This window comes from Morus notabilis, unplaced genomic scaffold (assembly GCF_000414095.1).
Source record: "Morus notabilis unplaced genomic scaffold, ASM41409v2 Scaffold1428, whole genome shotgun sequence".
Taxonomy (NCBI): Eukaryota; Viridiplantae; Streptophyta; class Magnoliopsida; order Rosales; family Moraceae; genus Morus; species Morus notabilis.
In genome coordinates, this window is record NW_010362485.1 from 63,218 (window position 1) to 75,145 (window position 11,928).

General features: G+C 35.3%; 2 protein-coding genes across 5 annotated transcripts; both read left to right on the forward strand.

The window, feature by feature from the left end:
* The first annotated feature begins 524 nt into the window (after positions 1 to 524).
* On the forward strand, positions 525 to 7,808 carry LOC21395331 (splicing factor U2af large subunit B). Of its 4 annotated transcripts, none has more exons than XM_024168282.1 (18): positions 525 to 688; positions 1,035 to 1,168; positions 1,317 to 1,436; positions 1,743 to 1,810; positions 2,427 to 2,497; positions 2,591 to 2,632; positions 3,064 to 3,123; positions 3,908 to 3,968; positions 4,093 to 4,205; positions 4,935 to 5,050; positions 5,146 to 5,244; positions 5,406 to 5,481; positions 5,670 to 5,758; positions 5,930 to 5,999; positions 6,086 to 6,184; positions 6,431 to 6,512; positions 7,035 to 7,102; positions 7,538 to 7,808. In XM_024168282.1, exons 1-18 carry the CDS (start codon positions 638 to 640, stop codon positions 7,673 to 7,675), a joined length of 1,557 nt encoding a protein of 518 aa, XP_024024050.1. In that variant the 5' UTR covers positions 525 to 637; the 3' UTR covers positions 7,676 to 7,808. The 4 variants fall into 4 exon arrangements, with proteins under 4 accessions (XP_024024050.1, XP_024024053.1, XP_024024051.1 ...); XM_024168285.1 differs by having other exon boundaries at positions 6,089 to 6,184; XM_024168283.1 differs by having other exon boundaries at positions 5,933 to 5,999.
* Positions 7,809 to 9,229: 1,421 nt separating this feature from the next.
* LOC21395333 (stem-specific protein TSJT1) lies at positions 9,230 to 10,810 on the forward strand. Its single transcript, XM_010102245.2, has 4 exons — positions 9,230 to 9,582; positions 9,686 to 9,926; positions 10,182 to 10,302; positions 10,413 to 10,810. Exons 1-4 carry the CDS (start codon positions 9,371 to 9,373, stop codon positions 10,604 to 10,606), a joined length of 768 nt encoding a protein of 255 aa, XP_010100547.1. The 5' UTR covers positions 9,230 to 9,370; the 3' UTR covers positions 10,607 to 10,810.
* Positions 10,811 to 11,928: the final 1,118 nt, after the last annotated feature.

Genomic DNA, 11,928 nt, shown 5'->3' on the forward strand with positions numbered 1-11,928 from the left:
ATTTTACTGCAGTTAAAAGCTCTCAATAGGAATATGTGCTCCTTAATCCACCTTTTAAGTTTGTATCTTTTTTAGTTCTAGCCCTATGAAATTAACATAAACAACAAACATAATTTAAAAAGTGATGGCAAAATCTTTCTAATATTTAAACAACAACATAATTTTTCCAAGGTAAAATTGTCCTAAATTTCGTAGTTACAAATATAATTAGCAGTAATTTTTACACTTGATTTTATCTTGAGGTGTGGAGTTCAAGTCTCTTACCTAAATAGTTAATAGAAAAAGAAAACGTTGCTTTAAAGTCTATAAATTTCCTAACAATCTCTCGCCTTTTCCTCGAAAAACTGAAAGAAATAGAGGGCCTAGCCACCACCCGTTTTGGGCCATCTAAATTTAATGGGCTTGTATGTTGGGCCATATTCTCAAAATGGGCTTAAATTTTGGGTGGTGACGGAAAGAGGTCCACGTCTCTCTTCTTCTTTTACAAGACACGAATCTCGACCGACAAAGTCAAGAACTGAGCCCAGAGGAAGTGGCGCAGAGCGTACGCATAGGCGACTGATTGCAGTTTGTTTTCTGAGGTTTTGCCTTTCGGCTTCCAAAATCTCTGGTTCTAGGGTTTCAATTTTGAGCTACAATGTCCGATTACGATGGCAGTGGAGACGATTACTCCTCTCTTCGGAGCAAAGTAAGCAAAACTCTGCACAAAATTATATTCATCTTTTGACCTAATTAATATATATATATATATATATATGTATATTGAATTGTTATGCTCTCACCTCTCTCTCTCTCTCTCTCTCCGTTTTCGATTTTCCAGTCACGTAAAATGGCAATGAACAATTGGTTTCTCCCTGTTTTCGATTTTCCTGTCATGTAAAATGGCAATGAACAATTGGGAAATCCGAAATCGATTTTGAACTCAATTTTGGGTTATTTAGATGCTTCTTTTGTGCGATGAACAAAATTAACTTTGGGCAATTCGACTGTGTTTGTGGCTCAAGACTGAGTGGTGTTGTGATGAACTGTATCAGCGTAATTCTCATGGATCAAGTCACGAGAGGTTAACGACGAGGGACTACAAGGAGAGAAGTTCTAGAGTTGAAAGAGGAAGAGGCAATAGTAGTAATAATGGTTATGATCGTCATCAAAGACGAGATTACGACAGGTTTTTATTTACCATTTTCATTCTTTATTCTCAATTATTTGACTATAGCTCAGTATGGGTATTTCATTTTCAATGATCTCTTTCTTTATTTGAACTTACAATGTAAATATTGATTTGGTTGTAATGTATTATGGGGTTCTTTTTATAGGCAACGTGATTATGGTCGTGATAGGGAAAGAAGGCATAGGCATGGAATGCGTTCCCACTCAAGGGAAATATCAAAATCAAGATCAAGATCGCCCTCTTCTTCCCGGTCTCGCGCTAAAAGGTGATATTGGAGTTTCAACTTTACTCAATTTTTTTTGCGTTATTTTTTTTTTTTTTTTGTCGCCCCAATTTTCCCATGTCCCAAATACACAATACTATTTTTTAAACCAACCATGTTCTTATAAAAATATATTCCTGTTCTCATTCTAAGCTCTTTTTTTTTTTTTTTTTTTGAATGACATTTTTTGCATGTTAAGAAAGACTACAATGTGGAAAAAGAGAAGTGCTGGTTCCGGATTGTGTTGACTTATCTCTTGAAAGTTTCATAACTTGTAATGATCATATCTTCAATTTGCTTATTTTTCAGCAAGCGGACAAGTGGCTTTGACATGGCACCACCTGCTGCCACCGTGCTCCCTGGTGCCGCTGTTCAAGGTTTGGATCTTGCGTGTTTAAGTTATTTTCCGATCAATCCTTTGATTGCTCCAGGTTTCTATCATCAAGTAATTGGTAGTATATTTTGCTGTAATTGTTGTGGAGTCTCCTGTTACTTTTAGTGTTTCTGCTTGAAACGTATTTTTCTAATGGTTTTACTATGGAAACTGAGAGCCCTTGTTGTGTTGTTTGGTTGTTGTGTGTGGTTGTTTGTTTGTGTTTATGTTGATGGTTTGGTTAAGAAGGCAATGTTGGGTTGGCGTGACCACGTAGCCTTTATGTTCATCGAAGGATGGATCGATTAGCTGGATCTTGTTCGCCCTCAACCGACTACAATTACCATTTGGTAGACTTACTAATATTTCTCTAGCATCTGCATTTCTGCAGTGATGGAACTCATTTTTTACTTTATTATTTAATGGTATTTATAGGTATGAAATAGAGTCTCCCTTTTCATTTTTTATACAAAATAAAATAGACTAGCTTAGGCTACATGATGCATTACTTCTTACAGCAATTATACCATGTTTTATTTTGTAAGTGATGTAAGCGATCATCTTGACTTCTCTCTTTTTTTTTTTTTTTTTTTTTCTATCCCTTTCTGTTGATAATATAGGGCAGTTGCTGAGCATTCCTCAAACAACACCTGGCGTGGTGCAAAACATATTGCCTTTCGGAACTGCACAAGTCTGTATCTTCCATTGGCATTACGAGTATTATGCTCTTATTTTTTGTTTGTATTCTTTTGTGGTGATGCCATAGGCCTTTTACATGTTACAGTTTTCTCTTCCCCTGATGCCAGCCCAAGCCATGACTCAGCAGGTAGATATATGAATAGCATATATCCTATAAATTGATAAATGGGATGATCATCAATATACTTTTTAATGTAGGACCAATATAGAAGAGAGAAAGAGAGAGCAAGGGAAAGGAAGGGAAAGGAAGGGTAAAGAGAGGAGAAATAGAAGAGGAATCTAGAAAGAAGAGAGAACAATTGAGAGGAAATCCGCGTTATCAAATAATTAATATTAATAGTGTTCTTCAAGGTCCAAAGTGAAAATACAATCATTAGCTCTATTAATAGCTTAATTTAATAAATCCTAATAATAGCATAAACACGAGATAATTATCAAATGAACAAATAGATCCTAACAAAACCTCTTAAATTCTTAATGATAATAGAACATTTTAGACTCCTAATTATTTATATCTTGCTCGTCATCACTTTCTAATTCTGTCTTTTACTTGTTTAGGCTACAAGGCATGCTCGACGAGTATATGTCGGTGGGCTTCCTCCTACGGCTAACGAGCAGGTTTTTCTTGGACTTTTTCCTTCCCTGATTATATTTCCTTCAAGAAAAAGAATGAGAGTTTTCCTTTATTAGAATTTTAATTCCTAAACTTTTTTTTTCCCTTTATAATGTATAATTGTACTTCCAGTTGGGTAAAGGCCAATTTCTTATGCCAATTGTCTAGAGTTTAGGGTTTATGGCTCCATGATGTAGTGTGTTCCTGATCTATAAAATGGCTTTATATGCTTCTATATGCTGCTCCATTATAGACTGAAATATATAATCTAAAACTGCAAATTTTTGATAATTTGGGAATTAGGATGTTTTTCCTTGCATTTATGTTATGTTTGGTAAGATGGATGGAAAAGAGGAAGGAAAGAGAAATAAAATACCTAGGTGAAGGAAGTAAAATGATTTTCTCTCATGTTGTTTGGTAGAAGAGAAGGAAAAGTGAAAAGAAAATGTCAAATTTAAGGCATTTTACAATAATACCCCAATACAAATAAAAATATGATGAATGGTGAAGGTTAAAATTGTTATTTTACATATCATTTTTTTGTCAAACTTTTTCCCCCCTCTTTTCTTTCCAAAGTTGGAAGGATTAAAATTGGTGGGCCCATTGATTTTCATTTTCCTTCATTCCTCATTTCCTCTCTACCGAGCAACCTAAAATTTCATTTTCCTCTACAAAATCATTCCTCTATTTTCTTTCATCTCTCTTTTCCACCCTACCAAACACACTATTAGGAAAAATATGTCTTGCATTCGTTGAACTCTTTGAAGGATTGTCCTATTTCTGGTACAGACAATTGCTACATTCTTCAGTGGTGTTATGACTGCAATTGGAGGAAATTCTTCTGGTTCAGGTAATGACAATCCCACTTTGAGATGTGAAACACGCATTCTTTTATACTCCCTTTTGCACGTAAAGCTGTAGTGTACTTACATTTTTCTGAAAATATTGTGTATTCTGGAATTTGAAACTTGCAGGCGATGCAGTTGTTAATGTCTACATCAATCACGAGAAGAAGTTTGCATTTGTGGAGATGAGGACTGTTGAAGAAGCAAGTAATGCAATGGCATTAGATGGGATCATATTTGAGGCAAGCAATTTGATACTCATTAGCAGCTCTTTGTTGTGTGTGTGTTGATTCTCCTAGGGGGAGGTTGACAGTTGTAAACTATCAAGGAAACTCATTTACCATGAGTTACCTGTCATGTTTTCCTGAAGGCTACATGAATCAAGTATGGGTGCCACTTTATTATGCATCCTAGTTTTGGATTTATTTGTTTCTGCCAATAGCTTTTTTACTTCAAGTGTTGTAGCCAGGGGTTTACTGGTGTTTTATCCTATTAACCTATCATTACCTCGGTTTCTCTTCTTTTTCCGAATTGCAAAAATATGAAGTGGATGTTGTATCAAAGATGACAAAATACTTATTGTCAGAGTCTATGGCTGCTAATCCTGCCTGATAAATCCTCTGGGCTTTGGCTCGCTCGAAGTTTGGTCCTCGCCTGGTGCTCATAATCTAGAGCATGCAATGAAGTCTTTAGGTTCTGGAGTGTTGAAATACATTTATATGCTAGAGTTTTTTGTTAGTGGACGGATTGTCAAGTCACTGGATCATTTTTTAGCCAACTTTTCACATGTTTTCACATTTCAGATAACTTGCATTTTCTATTTTTTTTTTTTTAAAAAATTTGGGACTTCTGTGCTATGTTTTCTCATTGGTTGCTATGATTTATGAAAACGAGAAATTTTAGTTGCAGTTATACCTGAATAAACTATTGGAATCTTTATATATTTAGCACGATTGTTTTAGTATTAACAGGGGGTTGCTGTAAGGGTACGAAGGCCAACAGACTATAATCCTGCTTTAGCTGCGACACTTGGTCCTAGTCAACCAAGTCCTCACCTTAACTTAGCTGCTGCTGGGCTCACACCAGGGTTAGTTGTCATTTTATTTTCTAAAGAGATTGATGTGTACACACTTAAGTTGAAACAGTCTTTTCGTGTGCTAATTCCTGATATTTGGTTGACAGTGCAATCACTGGAGCCGAGGGACCTGAACGTATCTTTGTTGGTGGACTCCCATATTATTTCACTGAGCCACAGATAAGAGAATTGCTCGAGTCGTTTGGGTAATGGTTTCCGTTACCAGCTATCTTTCTGCCTCCTTCCCTACTCTTATTTTTCGTGTGATTTTACTTTTAAGAATAGAAGAAACCTGCACTCATTGATCTAATGCTTGCATGTATTCAATAATTGGTACCTCTTCTAACTGTACACTTGATCTATGCAGACCTCTTCGTGGCTTCGATCTTGTTAAGGATAAAGACACTGGAAACTCTAAAGGATATGGTTTTTGTGTCTATCAGGTGAATAATCAAAACTTAGAAACATTAGATCTTGACTCAGAGCGCTCTCACGTTACAACTATTGTTCAATTATGCGACTGAATGATTATATGGTTGATTACGTGGCCATTTTCTTCTCTTCAATGCATGTATGCCGCTTTGTAATCCTATGGGGTGTACTTCTGAATTCTGGTCATTTGATGTATCAGGATCCAGCAGTGACAGACATTGCCTGTGGAGCTCTTAATGGATTGAAAATGGGGGATAAAACGCTCACTGTTCGGCGTGCTACTTTGAGGTTTGTGTTTTTGATCCGTGACAGAAAGGCAAATCAACAATTTTGTTGATGTTAGAAATTGTTCATATTGTTTTTCTTCAACTGTTTCAACTTCCTATTTGCATTCGTTTTTGCTTTTTGGATATCTTGAGACCCCATGATTGCTTGAAACTTTGTCTCAATATACTTTAGCAGCGCTGGGCAGTCCAAATCAGAACAGGAAAATATATTGGCACAGGCACAACAGCATATAGCCATTCAGGTAAAACCTATCTTGTCCTCCTGCTGGTGTAATTTTTTGGTCCTGTCATCAGCATTATGTACTTACAAAGTTTCACTGTGTTACAGAAGATGGCCCTGCATGCTGGTGGTGTAAAACTTCCAGAAATTGGGATGACACTTGTAGAAAATGTGGGAATTCCAACTAAAATTTTATGTTTGACTGAGGTACTTTCAGATTTCAATCTAGTGTTCACGGTTTAATGCAAGTAAAAACATGAAGTTTTATAATTACAGATATGCATTTTGCTTGTACCGATTCTAGATCATTCATCTTTCTGTCTGCAAACTTTTTTAAATTCATATTATTTATTATATCAGTCTCCAATATTAATTTTCATCTGTCTTTTTCCCCTTGATATCCTAGTTAATACTACTGATTTTAACTACTGATTTTTGGTGCTTTCCGTGAAGGCAATTAGTTCTGATCAACTGAAGGATGATGAAGAATATGAAGAAATAGTAGAAGATATGAGGGAGGAATGCGGAAAATTTGGTATCTGTGCTTAATGATTTATGTTTTTGCTAAACCACCCCCAACCACACAGACACACCCACCCACCCACCAAGAGAAACAGTTCTCTCCACGTGTTTTTCCATGTAAATAAAGTGTTTGTGGATTTAGTTTTTTAACAGAAGCATGTAGGTAACACTTTTGATGGCTTTATCTGAAGAGCATGTTTTTACCATTACAAATTTGAGTGTTTGTTGATTAGCAAAAAAAAATAGTAATATTCAGTTGCTCAATAATGACTTGGTACCAGTGCAGAAATTTCAATGGGCATTTCAGTAAACATATTGAACCATAGCGCAACTCTATGTTGCATTCCAAAAATAAAGTGCTTTCATTCTCATGGCTGCGACCGGAACTCTTGTGTCTGCATTGAAATAACCTGCATGCATCCTGCTTTTCTTGATATAATGTTAAACTTCTCATGCAAAAGAAATTGGCTTCCAAATAGATTTTTTTATGGTTTATAATATTAACGTTGTTTCCTTATTCTATTGAATTGTTTAGGAAGTGTGGTGAATGTCATTATTCCTCGTCCAGATCAGAATGGAGAAACGATCTCTGGTGTTGGAAAGGTATTCCACTAAATTGTACATTAATTTTTAGGTGTTTATGCCCTTAATGTGTCAATTATTTATGTCGCATTGTCTCTGAAAACACACACTTTTTGATGCATCAGTTACTATATATGAAAATACATCCTCGAGGTTTAAGCTTGATGTTTCTTCACTGGTCATTATAGTTTCCCGTTCATATCAATACTTTAAATAGTGTATGAGCAGAACAGAATGAGAATTTGGCTCCATTCTCTTTCAGGAATTGTTTTCGAGTTCCTTAGTAAAACTTTCTGACCATAATATCCTTTTTCTTTACATGGTTGTTTCGCTTTTTCTTCTCTGTCGAGCTCCGTCCGAAACAGAACGTATGCCCATTGCCCAACACTAGTTTTATGGGCAATCCAAGTGTGGCTTTTTCAGTGTTGTCGTGCCATCTCATGGTTTCACTTGCAGGTGTTCTTGGAATACGCTGATGCTGTAGGTTGTGCCAATGCAAGGAATGTACTCAACGGAAGAAAATTTGGGGGTAATATTGTGCACGCTGTTTTTTATCCGGAAGACAGATATTATAGCAGGGACTTTAGTGCATAAGAATAATATTGTGCACAATATTCTGACATGCTTTTCTATTGTGGTGTTCTGAATTTTTTTTTTTTTTTTTTTTTTGGACGAGTAACAGAACTTTTAGATTGTGTAATACTGTAATTCCTTTCTTCAGGAAATAGACCCTTTTTTTTTTCTTCTATCTTTTTATGTTGAATCAATAGTGCAGTACTCTCTTATGTACTATTTCTCTGTTAACTGAGCAATTTGGTCGATTTTTAGAGCAACTAGCTGTTTCAAAATGAATTGGAAACGAATGGAATCCTCTATTGCAAGAGCGAGACATTTGATCTTATTATATAATTGTTATATTTTTTATAAGTTAATACGGAACTAGTGCTTTCCTTAATTACAACCACCTAATGATCAAATTAATGTAGTATTTTTGCTAAATATATTGACATTTTAAGATTTTTGGTCTTCACCGGAGAGAGAGAGATTTTGCTACTATTAATTAATGCAATAATTTTTCAAATTCCTGCCATAGCTTAATATACCAGTGGATTCATAATATAAAAAGGGAGAAAGAGAGAAATAGGTCGAGACTTGAGATGAATTAAAATTAATAGGTCAATAGTTTATATAAGTTAATAAATAGGTTAAATTACTGTTTTCATTCATGACTTGTCTGGTTATGAATCATAATTTGACAAGTTATTATCCATAACTTATCTGATTATGAATCATAACTTGACAAGTTTATCCATAACTTATCTAATTATGAATCATAATTTAACAAATTTATCTATAACTTATCTAATGATAAATTATGATTTATTAATTTTTATAACTAAAAAATAATCTATATATTTTTATATCGGCTATTTCATACTATTTCCCATGTAAAAATGAAATACAACTCGGTTGCTGTCAATTCATACTTAATTATCCACAGGGCCCAAATAACATAAACTGTGGGTGTTGCTGAGTGATTTTATCCTTATTCTGATGTTTCTCCACGTGTAAATTATCTGATTACATTATCCACCCTACATCACAGTCAGAAAACCGTACCGTAACCAACAAAAACAAAAAAATAAATAAAAACTGAAAAGTCAGAAAAAGTGAGACAATTTATGAATAGGCTGACTAGGATCACCGTCATTCACACACCCTCCTGCCACTATTTGATTTCGTTTTCATTTCCCAAGAAGATAATGGCAAACCACGGAGATTGTTTCCCACTACCCCAAGACCAAAGTCAACCAATAAACGCCAACCAACCAAGTTACCACGTCATCCATAAAGTGGGTTCCAAGAAAATTGTGCAACTTGCTGATTGGCTCTGTCCATGGACTTTTGCAATGGTGAGTTGTATAGTAATATTTTGCGTGGGTTCAGGTGAGCCGTCGGATAAGAGTCATCTTCATGATTCTTATTTTTGGTGAAGTATCTGCGTCTTAAAAAGAGACTTTTAACTCCTTAAATTGGATTCCGCTTTTTCTACGCCTAATCAACAGATTTGGATAATGTTGCCACGTTAACATCTCTCTCTCTCTCTCTCTCTAGAATATACGTATATATAAACCCCATGGATAAACCATTCTTCAACATCAGTATACCTTCTTTCATCTGTGTTTACAGCATCAACAAGTCTCTTTTGTTTTCATTTCATTTTGGTTTAGAGTATATATTATCATTATCCAAAGTTTGTGAGTGAAGAGTTGATAATTAAACTGGAAAATGTTAGCAATATTCAACAAGGATTTGGTTCATCCACCGAAGGAGCTGAACAGCCCTGTCATGAGTTCTTCTTCAAAGAAGCCTAAACTTCCTCGTGACATTCTCAATGATTTCTTGTCTTGTTATCCCAACAATGTCTTCTCCATTGGCTTTGGAAATTCAGCATCTCTTTCTTATGTTCCACCAGAAAAGTCCTACTCAATACATCAGAGGTATGTGCTAGTCTATGTTATGGTCATGGAATTTGTTTTATGCAAATCCAAATTTTGTTTTGTTTTTAGTATCTAAAATTTCACAATGAATTGATAATGGCAGGCTGTTCTGTGGTGTGGATGAGATATACTGCATTTTTCTTGGAAGCCTAAACAACTTATGCAGTCTGATAAGGCAATATGGGCTATCAAAGGCCACAAATGAGGCAATTTTAGTGATCGAGGCCTATAGGACCCTACGTGACAGGTGTCCCTACCCGGCCCACCAGGTCCTTAAGGATCTTGAAGGAAGCTTTGCATTTGTTGTCTATGATAGCAAGGCTGGATCTGTGTTTTCTGCACTGGTACGTTAAATATCTCTACCAAAAATGGATATTTTTATTTCTTAAGCGCGCGACACAATTCTAAACCGTTATATTTTTTTATTAGGTTATGCTAAATTGTTCTATTTGTATTAATTATTAAATTAAATGATTATGATTTGATAGATTATAACTGGGTCAAATTGAAGGCGTATTTTCCAAAAAAAATGTAAAATGTGGATCTTAACTTTCTTTCTTTCTTTCTTTCTTTCTTTTTTGAATGTTATGTTTGAGCAGAGTGCTGATGAAGGAGTGAGCCTATACTGGGGCATAGCAGCAGATGGGTCAGTGGTGATTTCTCAAGACTTGGAGGCCATAAAAGCAAGCTGTGCTAAATCATTTGCTCCATTTCCTAATGGTATGTAAAATTCAAAATTAACACTTTTTTTTTGGGCCCATTTTGGGTTATATTTATTTCCTAAGAAAAGGAGAATCTGGGCTTATTTATGGTACTGGATGTGATTGCAGGGTGTATGTTTCACAGTGAACATGGGTTGATGAGCTTTGAGCATCCAACAAAGAAGATGAAGGCAATGCCTAGAATTGATAGTGAGGGAATGATGTGTGGGGCCAACTTCAAGGTTGATGCCCAATCAAGGATCCAAAGCATGCCACGTGTTGGGAGTGAAGCCAACTGGGCAGCATGGGGTTCACAAGTCTAATTAGCAAAGGGCCATAAAATAACATGACTGATCATTTTATTATGCTCGTTTTCTTTGCTTCATCTATTTCACTTTTTTTTGGCTTCAAGGGTTCCGGCTATTGGCTAACATAGAGAAAAAGCTTGGACCCTTTATATGTTTTTAATTTTTTTGTGTATACGTTTCATTATCAAATAAATGGATGGATGTCTTTGTGAAAGCAAACTTGTGTCGTGTACCTAAATCAATACGAGAAAACAAATATACAAACAAAAAGCCAAAACAAAACAGGAACATTTCTTTTGGCCCTGAAAAACTATAAATTGTCGTCTAGAGTGAAAAAAAAAAAAAAAAAGCAAATATTTTGATCAATCACGATCACTTGAACAGCAACCCGTTTCCTTTCAATCCCTACCGAGTGAGCTCGAGACATAGATACGCTTTTCATGAAAATGGAAATGATAGAAATGGTGTGTCATATATACATATACACGCTACTAGGATTGAAATGTTGGTGCAATGCAATTTGTTATTGGATGATTTCAGTCGTTTACGATTGTGATACAAGTTTCCAGTAATAACTAAAGCTCTTGGCGAGTCTTGTGAAGTCTGCGTTTCAATACCAAGTATCAATGCCCCTTTTGTCAGAATCTGAAGGAGAGTTTTCACTCCATTAAAAAAGGATGAGTGAGTTTCACTCGACCAGAAAGTCATCTTGGTTGAAGATTTGGAGTTCAACTTAAATATTGATTAGATGGGAAGCATAATTAACAAGTTCTTTCCCCGGAAACCGTCTAACAATGCTGAAAGCAATTCAAGAATAAGATTTATAAGAGTGCATTGCATTTCTAAAAAGGGAAAAATAGGGAAGAGAGAGAGAGAGAACAATATTGATTCTAGTTGATGTTGGTCCTCATTCAGCTACAAAAGAAGAAATTATTTATAAAAAAAAAAGGTTAGAAAGAATTGTCTAGACTATAAGAAAGCCTTTTATAATTTTACAATATTTTACAAGTAACGATAGGAAACTCAAACTATATTTCAATTTCAAAATATCAAACATATGAAAAGTTTCCTCCAAACTAGAACACGTGATGCCAAAAAAACTCTATTTGCTTCCCAAAATACCGAACCAAATCATTGACTTGCAATCACAAAAATACTGATTGGAGCTTTACTTTTGGGGGAAAATAGAAAATAAGTCGCCCTATTCCATGGACAATGTGCATCAAGAGTCATGATGATGAGCTGTCTTTGACTCTGCTAATCTTTTAATTAAAGTCCATTGATGAGATTAATTAAGATTTAGGAAGAATTCTGCTTCTAAAGATGACGCAGTCCCC

Excerpts from the sequence above, each read along its gene's own strand:
- LOC21395333 (XM_010102245.2), top strand. The coding sequence starts at position 9,371 with ATGTTAGCAATATTCAACAAGGATTTGGTTCATCCACCGAAGGAGCTG. Across the intron at positions 9,927-10,181 it reads GATCTGTGTTTTCTGCACTG|AGTGCTGATGAAGGAGTGAG; the intron begins GTACGTTAAATA and ends ATGTTTGAGCAG. Across the intron at positions 10,303-10,412 it reads ATTTGCTCCATTTCCTAATG|GGTGTATGTTTCACAGTGAA; the intron begins GTATGTAAAATT and ends ATGTGATTGCAG.
- LOC21395331 (XM_024168282.1), top strand. The coding sequence starts at position 638 with ATGTCCGATTACGATGGCAGTGGAGACGATTACTCCTCTCTTCGGAGC. Across the intron at positions 5,051-5,145 it reads GCTGCTGGGCTCACACCAGG|TGCAATCACTGGAGCCGAGG; the intron begins GTTAGTTGTCAT and ends TTTGGTTGACAG. Across the intron at positions 6,000-6,085 it reads AACAGCATATAGCCATTCAG|AAGATGGCCCTGCATGCTGG; the intron begins GTAAAACCTATC and ends ACTGTGTTACAG.